Here is a 17,211-nt window from a genome sequence, read left to right on the forward strand (position 1 = left end):
GAGGAAGGACAGAAGCAGAAGAGAGACATGGAGTGAGAGAGAAAGAAAGAGAGATATGAGTGAGTGAGAGAAAGAGAAAGAGATATACACATACACAGAACTAGGGCGAGAGAGAGAGTGAGAGAGAGAGAGGGAGAGAGAGAGAGAGAGAGAGAGAGAGAGGGGAGAGAGAGAGCGGGAGAGAGAGAGAGAGAGAGAGAGGGGAGAGAGAGTGGGAGAGAGAGAGAGAGAGAGAGAGAGAGAGAGGGGGGAGAGAGTGGGAGAGAGAGAGAGAGAGAGGTGGAGGTAGCAGTGGGTTTCTGCTGCTTCTGATGTACGACAAGGTGACCATGATCAACCTGCAGGATGGATCCAACTGGACTGGACCCAACCACTGGTACCAGGACCCCTCAGCGCTGCGCCCCCACCACGGCCCAGGTAACTCCACACTGCATCCTGGACCGGTTCAGAGGCTGGACCAGGTGTCAAACTAGATCATAGACCGGTTCAGAGGCTGGACCACATGTTCTACTAGATCCTAGACCGCTTCTGGACCAGATGTTAGATTATAGATCATAGACCAGTTCAGACACTGGACCAGATTGGTGAGACTAGAGTGAGACTAGATCCATGACCGCTTCAGAGGTTTGATTAAATAGATATCAGATTATATAATATATTAGATTAAATTACAGAGTTAAAATATTGAAAAACATATTAGATTGTATACTAGAATACATTACATATTAATGTTTTAGATATAATATTAGATATGAAATAGTACATTTGATTAAAGGGATCGTATTTGCTATCCTATTTGGTGCTCAGACTGTGACCATATGAATTGTTGTAGTTAAGTTTCACCAGGACTGGGTTCTTACTGGTCTGTTTGAATCATTCTGTGGCGAACAATATAGATTGTACAGTAGAAAGAGTTTTAGAGAGATATAGATAGAGATTCTGAGCAGCAGCATTGTCAACTTGGGCAAATAAGATCTGCTGTAAATAAGAGATATTGTGGCACCGTGTTAAGACTGTGAATGAGATCAGGGTATGAGTGTATTATTGTCTTACTATTGGCTGTACTTCTGGGTTGTGTCCTCAAAGATTGCGGTGCTCTATCACAGTATGTACACAGAAATAGGGATGCTCTCCTGATGTTCGAGATTTTCTAGGGATGTCCGAGTGACGTTCTAGTGATGTTAGAAATGTTCTAGTCATGTTCTAAATATGCTAGAGATGTTCCAGTGATGCTAAATATGTTCTAGTCATGTTCTAGAGATGTTCTGGTGATGCTAGAGATGTGTTGGTTGTAATTCTATCCTCAAAGATTGTGACGCTGGACCTATGTGCACAGAGATAGTGATGTTCTCGTGGTTAGAGATGTTCTAGTGAAGGGGACAGAGATAGTGATGTTCTCGTGGTTAGAGATGTTCTAGTGAAGGGGACAGAGATAGTGATGTTCTCGTGGTTAGAGATTTTCTAGAGAAGGGGACAGGGATAGTGATGTTCTCGTGGTTAGAGATGTTCTAGTGAAGGGGACAGAGATACTGATGTTCTCGTGGTTAGAGATGTTCTAGTGAAGGGTTCTAGGGAAGAGAAGCTGTGAAGGCATGCAGAGTGAGGGCTCCCTCCTCACCCATAGCCCCCCTTACCCTCCTCCAGAGAGAGTGAGGGGGCTACGGGAGTGTGAGGGGTGCAGGGAGGTTGAGGGGTCTCTCCTCCAGGGAGGGTGACGGGTGCTATGGGAGGGCTAGGGGTGCTATGGGTGCAGGGAGGGCTAGGGGTGCTATGGGTGCAGAGAGGGCTAGGGGTGCTATGGGTGCAGGGAGGGCTAGGGGTGCCATGGGTGCCATAACAGACATTATACAAGCAACACACCGCTGGAGTAAAGGTCATTGGTTAGTGTAACTGGGTGGTGGGGAGGGGCTGGCTAGTGGGTGAGACACAGTTTCTTACGCTGACACAGATATTCTAGTGGTGTTAGAGATGTTCTAGGGATCTTAGTGATGTTCTAGGGATGTTAGCGATGTCTGAGTGATATTAGAGACGTTCTAGTGATTGTTCTAGTGTGAGAGATGTACTTGTGATGTTAAACATGTCTTTTTGATGTTAGAGACTTTCTTGTAATTGTTCTAGAGATATTAGAGACGTTCTATCAATTGTTTTAGTGTTAATGATGTTATAGTGTTAGTGGTGTTGTAGTAATATCAATGATGTTCTAGTAATTATGAACTGGTGGACATCTCCGACATCTCTCATGGAGTGATATTAGTATTATTGAATAGATATCACAGAATCAGGCCATTGGTGTCTCCAATAATAATCCTTAATGCAACCATACATCCAACATCCCAGACCTCACAGGAGAAGGGAGGGTATGGGGTCTGTCATGTTGATTACCGGTATCGGTAATATAGTGGTAATATAGCGGTATATTATTGGTAATATAGTGAGTATAGCAGTATATTATCAGTAATATAGCGGAAATATAGTGGTAGTATAGCGGTAATATAGCTGTATATAACGCTATGTAGCCGGCACCAGGGGTATCGGGGTGGCAGAGCAGTGTGGCGGGGTTCTGATGGTGGTGGGGTTCTGACAGTGGTGGGGTTCTGACGGTGGGGTGGGGGGGTTCTGAAGGTGGGGTTCTGACGGTGGTGGGGTTCTGACGGTGGTGGGGTTCTGAAGGTGGTGGGGTTCTGAAGGTGGGGTTCTGACGGTGGTGGGGTTCTGACGGTGGTGGGGCTCTGACGGTGGGGTTGTTGGGTTCTGACAGTGGGGTTCTTCTGATGGTGGTGGGGTGCTGTAGGGTTCTGATGATGGGGTTCTGACTGCTGAGCTCTAACGGTGGGGTTCTGATGATGGGGTTCTGACTGGGGTCTTCGGGGTCTCCTCAGCCTCCGATGGCTGCCTGCTGGACGAGGACAGCGGGCCGGCCAGCGAGAGCGGGCCGGGGAGAGGAGGGGAGAAGGAGGAGAGAGGAGGCTCCCCGCTCCGGCTGCAGCTGAAGAGGAAGCTCCAGAGGAACAGAACCAGCTTCACCCAGGAGCAGATAGAGGCTCTGGAGAAAGGTCAGCACCCTCACACACACACACACACACACACACACAATGATGCTCTCTCTCTCTCTCTCACACACACAAACACACACACACACACACACACACACACACACACACACACACACACACACACACACACATAAACACACACACACACACACATACACAATGATTCTCTCGCTCTCTCTCTCTCTCTCTCTCTCACACACACACACACACACACACACACACACACACACACATAGAATGAAACACACACACACACACACACACATGCACACACACATACAGAATGAAACACACTAGCACCGCCCACACAGAATGCAATACACAAAGAAAAAAAAATACAAAATAAAAATATAGACCCACAGAGTGCCACACCGCCATCCCAGCTCAGCGCACTGTGTTTCTGCATCTTAAACGTTCTGTATCCTATACGTAGTCATAGACCCACCATGTGATCCGCAAGACAGCCGGGGTGGCCAATTACAGCAATGTCCAGTCATGTGTCGTTAGAGTGCGGCTGTGTCTGACATCGTAGTGCCGCTGCTGTATGTTCACAATAATTACAGCGATCCATTCCAGTTCAACTCCTCAACGCGACCCGATCACCGGACCACAAAGTCACCCAGTTTCTCAATCACTTAAGATAAGATAATTGTTGTATTGAGGGAATCTTCTCAGGGAAATTCAGGTTTTACAGCAGAAAATAATAAATATAAACAGTGCAAGTCAGGGCAGAATAGCATTAATAACAGGAATAACACATATATGCACCTCTGTGAATAGAGTATACTGCTCACTGTTTGACCAAGAACAATAAAGAATACTATAAAATATATACAGGTGTATCTATTTACATTTCGCTCTGAACAGGGCTAAAAAAGTGTGTGAAAATATAGAGCCAATATGCTCATGTGATACCAAGGTAAAAGTGTGTTTCAAAGTTTGTATTCTTACGGTTCTCATAGAGCAGGTGACCAAGAGAGATCAGAAGTTCAGCCAGAAGAACCAGACACCAGAACAGTAAATAAACAGATCTGCACCTGAAATTGGCTGCATGAAACATTCAGTTCAGCTTCCTTCAACTACGAGTGGACAAAATGCTACATGTTTGGAGTGCTTTTTATTTTTTTGATGCAAGACTTGCAGAAAACCTAGGGATCAAACAGAGGGCCTTGCAACTCAACTTTAATTTTAGAGTTACGACCGTCTGATGGTATAAATAATTTAAACTAAGTGCCATAGATGAATATTTAAAAGGCAGTTGCAGGCAAATGTCTAAGCAATGTCTCATGAAGTTTAGAGTTAGGGTAGGAGAGGCTGATACGAAGATGATTGTCTGTGTGGTGGAAACTCTTGAAGTCAAGAGGAAACCATAGAAGAAGACCCCCCCCTCACACGGAGCTAGACATTTATCACTGGTCCAAACAGACCAGTCTTCTACTGGTGGATACTGGCAGCCACCAAGTAGAACCACAGACTTGGCAAGACTAGGTTAAATTAAACTAGGCTAGACTTGGCCAGGCCAGGCCAAACCAGGCTGGGCAAGGCCAGATAAGACTAGGCTAAACTAAACTAGCCCAGGCTAGGCTAGGCTTCAACTGTGCTCTGGGAGGCTAGGTTTTGTTTCTTTATGAGTGACATGAAGTACTCCTGATCTACAGAGTTTGAGAGGACCCACTACCCCGATGTCTTCGCCCGGGAGCGGCTGGCCAACAAGATCGACCTCCCAGAGGCCCGGATACAGGTGGGGTCCGCTGTGTATCAAAGCCTCACTCAAAGCCTTACCCCTGGCCTCCCAGAGGCCAGGACACAGGTGGGGTCTGCTGTGTTTCAAAGCCTCACTCAAAGCCTTACCCCTGGCCTCCCAGAGGCCAGGATACAGATGGGGTGTGTGTATCAAAGCCTTACCTCTGACCATGGTTAACCCTGACCTCCAGGGGATCAGGATACAGGTGGGGTCCGCTGTGTGTATCAAAGCCTCCCTCAAAGCCTTTCCCCTGACCTCTTCGAGGCCAGGGGTCCGCTGTGTGTATCAAAGCCTTACCTCTAACCAAGGTTAATAAAAACAAAGAAATAACGAAAACAAGTAGTAGAAAACACTGTTAAGCCTAATATTCTAGATATATATGTGTTATCTAAATTAACACATTTATTATATATGCATTAAATGTATATCTACATTTTATTTTATTTTATGTTGTTTTATGTTGTTGTTGTTGTTGTTGTTGTTGTTGTTGTGTCCAATGTAACATAAAAGTAAAAACAAGAAAACAAACAAAAGAAACCTCTTCACTTAACCTCTGACCTCTCACAACCCCCACCCCCCTAACAAGCCTGGCTGTGATTGACAGGTATGGTTCTCCAACCGCAGAGCCAAGTGGAGGCGGGAGGAGAAGCTCCGCAGTCAGAAGAGGTCAGGTAGCGTCACTTCCTGTTCTCAGAGCCAAGCCCCTCTGACCACTTCCTTCAACACACCCGTTTATCACCAGCAGCACACCAACAACACAGGTGTGTGTGTGTGTGTGTGTGTGTGTGTGTGTGTGTGTGTGTGTGTGTGTGTGTGTGTGTGCGCGCGCGCATGCGTGTTTGTGTTTGTGAGAAGAGCTTTGATGGCATTGAATATATATAGGAACATTGCAAAAGCAGGTTGATAATTAATAAAAGGAGTAATCCCCATTCTTTCCCCCCATCTCTCCCCCTTTTTCCTCTTCAGGGCCCATGTTGAGTCAAGCTGACTCATCTCTGTCTAGTTACTCTTCTTTGTCTGTTTTCTCCTCTGCAGTTCAGGTAGGACACTCACACACACACACACACACACACACACACACACACACACACACACACACACACACACACACAGACAAATGCACACACAATATAATGTAATCTTTAATTTATTTTTTATTTTTTTGTTGTAATATGATACTAGCCGGGCATATTCTTTAAACTCTTTATATTCTTTAAACGTATGGCAATAAAAGATTGTGAAATATTTCATGAGAAACATTATTCATGAAACCAAATGCATTCAGTTTCGTGTTCTCGATATTTTCTGAACGCCTGGGAACGACGTTGATATCGACTGGCCTCTCCAGCTACGGTACTCTGCTGCCCTCTAGTGTTCAGTCAGCAACACGTTATTTAAATCATACAATATGTGTCGGTGAATGTATGCCACATGGTTTGTGAATGTCATGTCACATTCTGTGGAAATGTGACCTTATGCTCTCCTTTAATATTCTCTCTTCCTTCCCCCCTCCTTTACCTCCACTCCTCCTCCCTCATCTCTCCTCTCTTCCCCTCCTCCTCTCCTCTCTTCCTCCTCTCCTCCTTTCCTCCTCCTCCCTCTTCTCCTCTCCTCCTCTCTCACTCCTCTCCTCATCGCCTCTCCTCCCTCCCACTCCTCCTCTCCTTTCCTCTCCTCCTCCCTCCCTCCTCCTCCTCCCCTCCTCCCTCACTCCCCCTCTCCTCTCCTCCTCCCTCACTCCTCCTCTCCCCTCCCCTCCCCTCCTCCCTCACTCCCCCTCTCCTCTCCTCCTCCCTCACTCCTCCTCTCCCCTCCCCTCTCCTCCTCCCTCCTGCTCCTCTCCTCCTCCCTCCTGCTCCTCTCCTCCTCCTTCATGCCTCCTCTCCCCTCCCCTCTCCTCCTCCCTCCTGCTCCTCTCTCCTCTCCTTCAGTCCCTTCCCTCCCCAGCCGTCTCATCCTACTCCTGCATGCTCCCCTCTCCCCCCCGCTCCTTCGACTCCCTCTACTCCTCCGCCCACATGCAGCCGTCCTCAGCCAACACCAACACAGGTCTGTCTGTCTGTCTATCTGTCTGTCGATCTGTCTGTCCCGCTGTCTGTCTGTCTGTCTGTCTGTCAAAGTATGACATAATTGCATGATGTATTTATATTTGTAGACATGTTGACAACAGTATTCTCTCTCTCTCTCTCTCTCTCTCTCTCTCTCTCTCTCTCTCTCTCTCTCTCTCCCCCCCAGGGCTCATATCCCCGGGGGTCTCGGTACCGGTGCAGGTCCCTGGTTCGGACCCCCAGGATCTGGGACAGGATCTGGGTCAGTACTGGGCTCGGCTGCAGTGAGTCTCCTGAGCCACACGGGGGCGACGTTGTGCACGTGTGGACGTGCGGGGCTCATGGACACAAGAATGAGGAAGCGAGGAATCGAGCTACAGTTCAGAGATCCACATTCAAAGTTTACATGTAGGGAGAGGTTTGGTTTCCACCCTGACCGACCCGGGCCTGGTCCATACCCTGTTCCATACCCTGGTCATTAGCCTGGTCCATACCGTGGTCCATACCTTGGTCCTTACTCTGGTCCATACCCTGCTCATTACCCTGGTCCATACCCTGCTCATTACCCTGGTCCATACCTTGCTCATTACCTTGGTCCATACCCTTGTCATTACCCTGGTCCATACCATGGTCATTACCCTGCTCATTACCCTGCTCCATACCCTGGTTGATACCCTGGTCCATACCCTGGTTTATACCCTGGTCCATACCCTGCTCATTACTCTGCTCATTACCTTGGTCCATACCCTGGTCCATACCCTGGTCATTACCCTGGTTGATACCCTGGTCCATACCCTGCTCATTACCAGAGGCAATAGGAGGGTTTCATTCAAGTGATCAGAAATTCCATAAAGAGGTTCAGCTATCTTGGTTCTTCTTTTCAGTTCCAGAAGGAAGGAACCAGTTGTTATTATTCTTATGATAATGGTGGAAAAGCACATATCCCCGGGGTCCCAGTACCGGCGCAGGTCCCGGGTTCGGACCCCCAGGGTCTGAGTCAGGATCTGGGTCAGTACTGGGCCTGAGTACTGAGTCTCCTGAGCCACATGGGGGCGATGTTGTGCACGTATGGATGTGCGGGGCTCATGGACACGAGAATGAGGAAGCGAGGAATCGAGCTACAGTTCAGAGATCCACATTCAAAGTTTACATGTAGGGAGAGGTTTGGTCCACCCTGACCGACCCGGGCCTGGTCCATACCCTGGTCATTACCCTGGTCCATACCCTGTTCCATACCCTGCTCATGACCATTGTCCATACCCTGCTTATTACCCTGGTCCATACCTTGCTCATTACCTTGGTCCAAACCCTGGTCATTACCCTGGTCATTACCATGGTCCATACTCTGGTCATTACCCTGGTCATTACCCTTGTCCATACCCTGCTCATTACCCTGGTCATTACCCTTGTCCATACCCTGCTCATTACCCTGGTCCATACCTTGCTCATTACCCTTGTCCGTACCCTGCTCATTACCATGGTCCATACCCTGCTCATTACCCTGGTCCATACCTTGCTCATTACCTTGGTCCAAACCCTGGTCATTACCCTGGTCCATACCCTGGTCATTACCCTGGTCCATACCCTGGTTGATACCCTGGTCCATACCCTGGTAATTACTCTGCTCATTACCCTGGTCCATACCCTGGTCATTACCCGGGGCAATAGGAGGGTTTCAGTCAAGTGATCAGAACATCCATAAAGAGGTTCAGCTATTGGTTCTTCTTTTCTTATGATTTCTTATGATAATGGTGGAAAAGCACAAAGATGGCAGATTTAATGTGTGTCATCGTATGAAACCCTTCTATAGCCCATTACCACATCACAGTCTCCACCCTTATCCTAGTTATTCCCCTGGGTATAACCTGTTCCTTTCCTGGGGCATTACCTTTAACATTACCTGGATATTACCCTGGTCCCCATCCTGGTCATTAAAGCCAGCACTACCGTGGTCACTAGCGTGGTCATTATACTGCTATTTACCCAGCATGCATCCCTGTTCTGAACCGTGCCCCCGGGTTGCTGTCTAAAAAATAGAAAAAAACAGAAGACCCACTACAAACGTCTAGAAAATAAGCTCTCAGCCCTGCGTTGGGCGTGGACCACATGACCAGAGTGTAAACATAGACCATGCATATAAAGTGTCCCTTTGTGCTTTTGAAAGAGCAACGGGGAATTTGGAAAACATGCTTGGTTTTGAAGGATTTTACGAGACAATGAAAAACCATTAAGCGAACGGCCCTCAAATCCCGTAATTCAGCATTGGCTGAGATTAGCATCAACATTTACCCTAATGATCTGCTGACCAATCACTGTTAGCGGGTGAATATCTGTGTGAGAAGGTAGTTTGAACACGCGCCCACAACGCTGCTGGCGAGTTGCCGGAGAAAGACTGTAGCTCCACAAAACTGTGAGGATTTCAGAGCTTCTAAAGACAATCACCGTCTGGTCAGAGACCTTATACTCCGAACAAGTGCATATTTTTGTATAGAGATTAATGTATGATGGTGATAAGGGTATCTCAATATCGGTCATTATCATAGAGAAGACTGCAGCTCGGCCAGGATATTGGAAGGCAGAAAGTACATATCCATTAGCCAATGACAATCAAGCACAATATCTTCTTATATCCAATAAAATGTGAACACTGTGAAAAAACTAAATGCCACCAACTGTGAACCTGTTTTAACCTGTTTTAACCTGTTTTAACCAGCACAACATGACCAAATAAAACACAACAAAACCGGAGACCATGACAAGGTTATGAGGAGATGAACGTTTGTATTCCGGTGTTATTGTGGTTCACCCCTCTGCCCCCTGCGTCATGTGATCGGTTCTGTATGATCTCCCTCTCCTGTCTGACGACATGTAATTATTTATGTTTTTACACAACTGTACGTGTGCGTTCCGCTACTGTTATTCTGCCTTCTAACGTGTTACTTAACTGTGTGTGCTGGGTCAGTTCCGACAGTAAACCTGTCGATGACGACCTGAGACCTCTTTAATGACAATAAAGATGTGTGGAAGGATATATATATATATATATATATATTTGTTATACCTATATTTCCTCCCCCCCATGGTTTCGACAGCTTGACCATGGAAAGTTAAGGTTGGGTTAAGCGTTAAGGTTAATGCGATTGCTAAGATAAGTGTTCTGGCTAGGGTAAAAAGTTGGAGGTAAGCTAAGGATTTTCTAAGAGTGAGTGTGAGGCGACGTCTAAGGTAAGGATTTGGGTTTGGGTTGTTTGAAAATAAAGCCCAGCCATAAAGGGCTGTGTTTAATACCCTCCCAGCCTTAACCCTGAAGGTCCTGTGAGGGTAAGAGGAAGGACCGGGTTAGGTCAGAGGTTAGGATTGGCACAGAGATGTATAAAGTACTAGAGACCCAGACTTAAGTAAAAGTACAAGTACTGTATCAAAAAGTGACTTGAGTAGATGAAGAAGTGTTCTTTAAACACCCCACTTAAGTGGAAGTACTAAAATATTCAAAATGTTTTGTACTCAAGTATTGCAAGTAGTTTATTTTAAATGTACTACTCAAGTACTGAAAGTAAAAGTAAAAGTATTGTGTTATGTTTATATTAAAGAAAGCAGTCAAAAGTTTGAATATCATATTGTTTATATTATCTCAAATATTTAAACTGAAGGACACACAATTCCTTTGGCTGTAGAAGCAGTACAAGGACAGGAATACAATACAGAGCTGTCTTAAAGCTGTCAAAGGCCACATACAAGTATGTAAAAACAAACACCTAAAACATCTCAAAGGCCAGAGGGGTATTCCAAGAAAATGGCTAAGTGACAAACATGGGTAAGTTAAAGGACAATTCCGGTATTTTGAACATTGAGCCCCCTTTCTGGTTTGACTAGGATGAAATAGAGAACATTTTGACTATTGGTCCTGTCTCAGGTATTTGGCTCATTTAGAATTGCCCCTGCCTGCTTCAGAATGGCTGGCGACGTGTCCTTAAAGCAACCCTAAACGTTTGTTTTCAGAAATGTGCAACTCACCGAGTGGTTAGTGGTGTTTGTTGATGTTCCAAAATTTTGGATTTTGTCGGGAAACAAATCATACTTTCGTACCCTGACCCAGACAGATGCGCAGAGACTCTTGATTAGGGTTGGAAATGTTTTGAAACGGAGTGAGAACCTGCAGCATGGGGAACAATTAATCAATCATAAAGCAAATCACAAATAGTACAGATTATATTAGCAACCTACATCAGGATTATGTATTACTGCCCATAAACCTCCTGCTCCCCAGTAGAGGCAAGGCAACTTTATTTATATAGCACTTTTCATACACAAGGCAGACTCAAAGTGCTTCACATATAAACATTGTCATACAATAAAAGAAAATAATAGATAAGTAAAAAGTAAAATTGATAAAAAATAAAGGCAAAGTTTAAAAAAAACATTTTAGAAACATTTTAGAAAGGCAAAGTTAAAAACAAAATGCATTTTAGAAAGTGAGAAAATAAAGGCAAAGTTAGTCATAAAATAAAAAATAGATAGAAGCATTGTAGATTTAAGATTTAGCAGAAAGCTAAAGCAAACATAAAAGTCTTCAGTCTTGTTTTAAAAGTCAGTTGGGGCAAGTCTTAAATCCTCAGGGAGTTTATTCCAGCTATTTGTTGCATAGTAACTAAATCCTGCTTCCCCATGTTTCGTGTTGACTCTGGGGATAATTAACAGATTGGTCTCAGAGGATCTTAGTGGCTTAGAAGGCTTAAGTAGTGGAAGCATATCAGTTAAATATTTTGGCCCTAAACCATGTAGGGATTTATAGGTTAGCAACATTATTTTAAAATCAATTCTCTGGCATACAGGGAGCCAATGTAACGATTTAAGAATTGGTGTAATATGTTCAAATTGTTTGGTCTTTGTTAGAACACTAGCAGCAGCATTCTGAACAAGCTTAGAGTTTTTTTGGGAGACCTGTAAGGAGACCATTGCAGTAATCAAGCTTGCTAGTGGTAAAGGCATGTACAAGTTTTTGTAAGTCTTCTGTAGACATGAGCCCTCTAAGTCTTGCTATGTTTTTAAGGTGATATTATGCAGATTTTGTAACTGATTTGATGTGACTGTCGAAATGTAAATCTGAATCCATGATAACCCCTATATTTCTGGCTTTGATTGAGGTTTTCAGGGACAGAGATTGAAGGTGTTGGGTTACTTTAAGCCTTTCGGTTTTAGCACCAAATACAATTATCTCGGTTTTGTCCTAATTTAGTTGAAGGAAATTTAGGCACATCCAGTCTTTGACTTGCTCAATGCACTAGCACAACAGATCTATGGGCTGATAGTCATTTGGTGATAGCGATACATAGATTTGCATGTCATCAGCATAGCAGTGATGGTCAATATTGTTATTTTGCATGATTTGCCCTAGTGGGAGCATGTAGATGTTGAATAGAGAGGGTCCTAAGATCAAACCTTGTGGGACTCCACATGTCACGTTTGTTGATTCTGGAACAAAGTCGTCAATGGAAATAAAGTAGTTCCTATTTTGTAGGTAGGACCTAAACCAATTTAAGACTGTGCCTGAAAGACCCACCCAATTTTCTAATCTGTCCAAAAGTATTGTATGGTCTACAGTGTCGAATGCAGCACTGAGGTCTAGTAGCATTAGTATTGAGATTTTGCCAGAGTCTGTGTTAAGACAGATGTCGTTTACAACTTTAATAAGGGCGGTCTCGGTGCTGTGAAGGGGTCGAAATCCGGATTGGAAGGTGTCATAGCAACCAGTTGATTCCAGCAAGTTGCTGGAGGACAACTTTCTCAATGATTTTACTTATGAAGGGTAGATTTGATATTGGTCTGTAGTTGTTAATAATAGAGGCATCTAGACTCCGCTTTTTTAAAAGGGGTTTGATAACTGCAGTTTTTAAGGCTTTTGGGAAATTCCCTGATTGGAGAGAGTTGTTAACTATTTGCAATATGTCTATTGCTAGGCAAAAACATTCTTAAAGTGGTTGGTAGGTAAAGTATCAAGGCAACAGGTGGATGGCTTCAGTTGTGTCACAGTTTCCACAAGAGTTTTAGAGTCTATGACATTAAAGCATGTCATTGCCACGTTACTTTTGCCTGAATAGGGTGGTAGTCCAACATTTTTGTTTAAAGTGGAGACATTGATGGCGTGTCTTATGCCTTAAATTTTATCAGTATAAAATGCTGCAAACTCATTGCATTTCTGCGTGGAATGAAGGTCAGGTGGAATTTGTGTTGGGGGCTTGGTCAGTCTGTCAACAGTTGCAAATAGGGTTTTGGCATTATTAGGGACCGAGCCAGGAACTGGAAGTTCCCTATTGTTTTTGGTATGTTTATTATTTTTAGCGTCTTTTACTGCATTTTTGACCCCCTGAACATATATGAAAAGTTAATTTTATTTGACAAATTGGTCGGGCCTGGTTAAAAATTTGATATTCTATGCATCACATTCAGGTTGGCCCAAAGGTGGCGCAATACCAACTGTCCAAAAATGCAAACTTTGCACAAGCATATCTCGTAACTGGTTTGACCTACACTCATGAAACTTTGTGTACACATGAATATCCTCATGCTGAACAAATATGCCTCAAGAACCTATGACTTCCGGTTTCCAGATTTGCCGCCATTTTGAATTTAGTTAAAAACAGTAAATTGCCTAAGGATCACAGGTTTTTTGACTTTGACAAAAATCCTATATCCCATATCATCTATGGACCATTATCTTCAATCTGACATAAAGATTAGTCTGTAATAAAGTTGAAAGCACCCATGAGCCATTGAGTTCTAAAAGGGGTGTGGTTTAAAACGTGAAAATAGTTAATTGCTCATATCAACATCAAGTTGGACTCCTATGATGTTGACTCCAATACAAAAGTTGTTCATAATCAAATTCTGAACAAGATAAAGTCAACATATTTTCAAATAAGGCGTGGCATCGAAATGGGCGTGGCCTGTCACTAAAATCACCACAGTTCATAGACGCAATGTTTGATTTAAGCGGGACCATCTTAGTGCTCAAGTGAAATGAAGTCGATTGGCAAAACAATATGGCCGCCAGAGGCTCTAGTGGCAGGGTAAATCACTCGGAGACCGTAATAGTTATGAATATGAAATTCACAGGACACGTGTAGACTGGTGCCTGTAGCTCACATACAAAAAATCGTGTTTGTCATGTTTGTAGCGCCCCCTAAAGGATCTTTAAAAAGAAGCCCCTGCGCCACGTTTCACCAATATGTATGAAACTCGGTAGGCACGTATAACGTGACAAGACCTACAGAAAAGCCTCTTGGACCCATGCTCCAAAACCCACAGGAAGTTGGCTATTTTCATTTTCATTTTGTGGTCATTTTCACTTTTTCGCCTTGTATTTGAATGAACTCCTCCTAGGGAATTTATCGGATCTGCTTCAAAATTGGACAGTACGCTTGAATAATGTTGCTGAATTAACACCATGATATTTGTGACTGTACATTGAAGGGAGCGTCCGTGGCAGGCCATCAAAGTTGGCCATTTTGAATTCCGTGGACAGTATTTGAACAAACAAACTTATTTCGCCTTGTATTTGAATGAACTCCTCCTAGGGAATTTATCGGATCTGCTTCAAAATTGGTCAGTACAGTCAAAAAATGGTGCTGAATGAACGCTGTGCTATTTGTGACTGTATGTTGAAGGGTGTGTCCGTGGTGTGACGTCAAATTTGGCCACTTTGAATGGAATTTCACAGTGATGCCATTTTTGGCATTTCAGGGTTCTATTTTAATTAACTCCTCCTACAGGTTTTATCAGATCTGCTTCAAATTTGGTCAGTACAGTCAAAAAATGTTGCTGAATCAACGCCATTCTATTTGTGACCGTACATTGAAAGGCATGTCCGTGGCGTGCCGTCAAAGTTGGCCTTTTTGAATTGTGTGGTCTTGTATTTGAACAAACAAACTTATCAGATCTGCTTCAAAACTGGACAGTACACTTGAATAATGCTGCTGAATGAACACTGTGCTTTTTGTGACTGTACGTTGAAGGGTGTGTCCGTGGTGTGCCATCAAAGTTGGCCATTTTGAATTCCATGGTCTTGTATTTGAACGAACAAACTCCTAGGGAATTCATCAGATCTGCTTCAAAACTGGACAGCACACTTGAATAATGTTGCTGAATGAACGCCGTGCTATTTGTGACTGTACGTTGAAGGACGTGTCCGTGGCGTGCCGTCAAAGTTGGCCATTTTGAATTCCGTGGTCTTGTATTTGAACAAACAAACTCCTAGGGAATTTATCAGATCTGCTTCAAAATTGGTCAGCGCAAATGTTACGACAGCATGTGACGCAGCCGCGGCCCGAGTTGCGTGGAGTGCGAGGTCCCGCCCAACGTTGCTCGCAGCTTTGGTTTTAATGATATTGGAGAAAAATGTTTCTCTAGCACTTTTTAAGTCTAAATTGTAGGCACAGAGGCTCTCTTTATAGATGTCATGGTGAATATGAAGTTTTGTTTTACGCCATATGCATTCAGCCTTCCTGCATTCTTTTTTCTGGGCTGTTACAAAAAAAAGCGGGTCATTACGAAGAGAACAAGTGGGCGCAATGTGTAATTTCACTTGTTTATTACGACAAATAAATTTTAGACACCACCTTAGGTGTAGGGCCTATTCATTTTCTTTATTATAATAATAATGAATGCTCTTTCCTGTGTTGTTCCAGTTATGTGATGCTTGGAAAAGGCAGTCACTCACTAAAATGTCAGAACATTGAAAATAAAGTTCAGTTGTTCAATAAACTAAGGGCTAAACTAGTAGATTATAACGCAAGTTGCCGCCTGTTCAGCAGCCACTCAGACATTGTGCGTGTGAGTCATGGTCATTATTAACAAGCACGATTGCATTAGTCAGAAGAACATTAGTTCTTCAGAAGAAAGAGAAACAATATATCGCTGTCGGTACAGTAAGGATGTTCATAGAACCAAATGCCAACCACTAACAATCGCTAGGTTAACCCATTCCAAAGATAGCTAGGATAAGATGCTACACAATGCTTAGTACTGTTTTTAAGTGCAAGAACTTACAACATACAATAAGTGTGTAAGAGGGGTTTGGGGGAGGCTATGCAGAGTCTAGGTGATTACAACTATTAATACTAAGTGTCATAAAATTACCAACTTATCGCACATTCTGGGACTTTTGACATTGTTGAGTGTTTACACAGAGCTGAAGGTATAAATCGGATCATGATGGTACATCTGGAATGATTGTGGTGGGCACTCAAGTGTCTGCCTCTGCTCTTGCTGTATAGAAACACATTTGTAAGTGTTAGATCTACACTTGGATATCTCAAAAGTGGTGGCAGGATGTTCTGTTTAAGGGTGAACCAGCTCAAGAAACCCTACCCCTCACAACACAACCTGAAAACTACGGTCCAGTCCGAAATGGTACTAACAACCCTTACATCCGTAATCCTGCCCAACCCGCTGAGCTGCTGGATTTCCCAGTATGGTGAATGGACTGCATGCATATACTGCTTTTCTAACCACAATATTGCCTAACATTCACCCATTCATAGCCGTTCCCACACAGACAGCTGTGTCAACCATGCAGAGCGACAGCCAGCCCGTCAGGAGCAGTCATGGTGAGGTGTCTTGCTCAGAGAGGAAGAGCCGGGGATCGAACTAGCAACCTTCCAGCCAACCCGCTCTACCTCCTGAGCCACATGCCGCCCTGTGTCTTGTTTGGGAGATGGGTCACCTGTGTTGATTACTCTTTCTGACACTTCTTCTACAATCGTACAGTTATTCTGGAGATACGCCAGAAGACGTGTGTCTGATTGTCCTGAGACAGATTAGAGGGCGATGGAACCACCAAACGCTGCTTGCCCAGTGGTTTTTCACTGGATGTGGTGAGCGTAAACCCCCTGGAGAGCGGCTCACTGAGACCTGCTCTTCAAGCTCCTGTCCTCACAGACAGTGAGTCACTACCTTCAACTCAAAGCAGGTGTTCTCCAGAAACATCTGCCACTTTTATCATGACATAGACAGACTGTTGGCATGAGTCACAGCCCTGAGTAACAGACAACATGGACCCCAGTTACCCCAGAACTAAGATCTAAAACAAATACATGCAGGAGAATGGGAGTTATGAGCGAAATAAACAGTTTTCACAAATTATTAATGATTGCTGACCAACTGAACTGTGTGTGTGTGTGTGTGTGTGTGTGTGTGTGTGTGTGTGTGTGTGTGTGTGTGTGTGTGTGTGTGTGTGTGTGCGTGGGTGCGTGCGTGCGTACGTGCGTGTGTGTTTGTGTGTGCGTTTCAGTGGGTCCATTAGGCCTCCTCCACGTTCTATGATGGCGACGGCCACTCACAGATAGACAGATGGTGGTCCTGGCTGGAG

General features: G+C 44.3%; 1 protein-coding gene across 1 annotated transcript; it reads left to right on the forward strand.

Moving 5' to 3' along the window:
- Positions 1-311: 311 nt before the first annotated feature.
- On the forward strand, positions 312-7,133 carry LOC311355092 (paired box protein Pax-6-like; the record flags this gene model as incomplete). The annotated part of the gene is made up of 7 exons (XM_084474827.1): positions 312-417; positions 2,880-3,053; positions 4,712-4,794; positions 5,402-5,558; positions 5,764-5,837; positions 6,729-6,846; positions 7,033-7,133. 7 exons carry the CDS (start codon positions 312-314, stop codon positions 7,131-7,133), a joined length of 813 nt encoding a protein of 270 aa, XP_084330953.1.
- Positions 7,134-17,211: the final 10,078 nt, after the last annotated feature.

Source organism: Micromesistius poutassou (assembly GCF_964030765.1).
Source record: "Micromesistius poutassou genome assembly, chromosome: 11".
In the NCBI taxonomy this organism is placed as follows: Eukaryota; Metazoa; Chordata; class Actinopteri; order Gadiformes; family Gadidae; genus Micromesistius; species Micromesistius poutassou.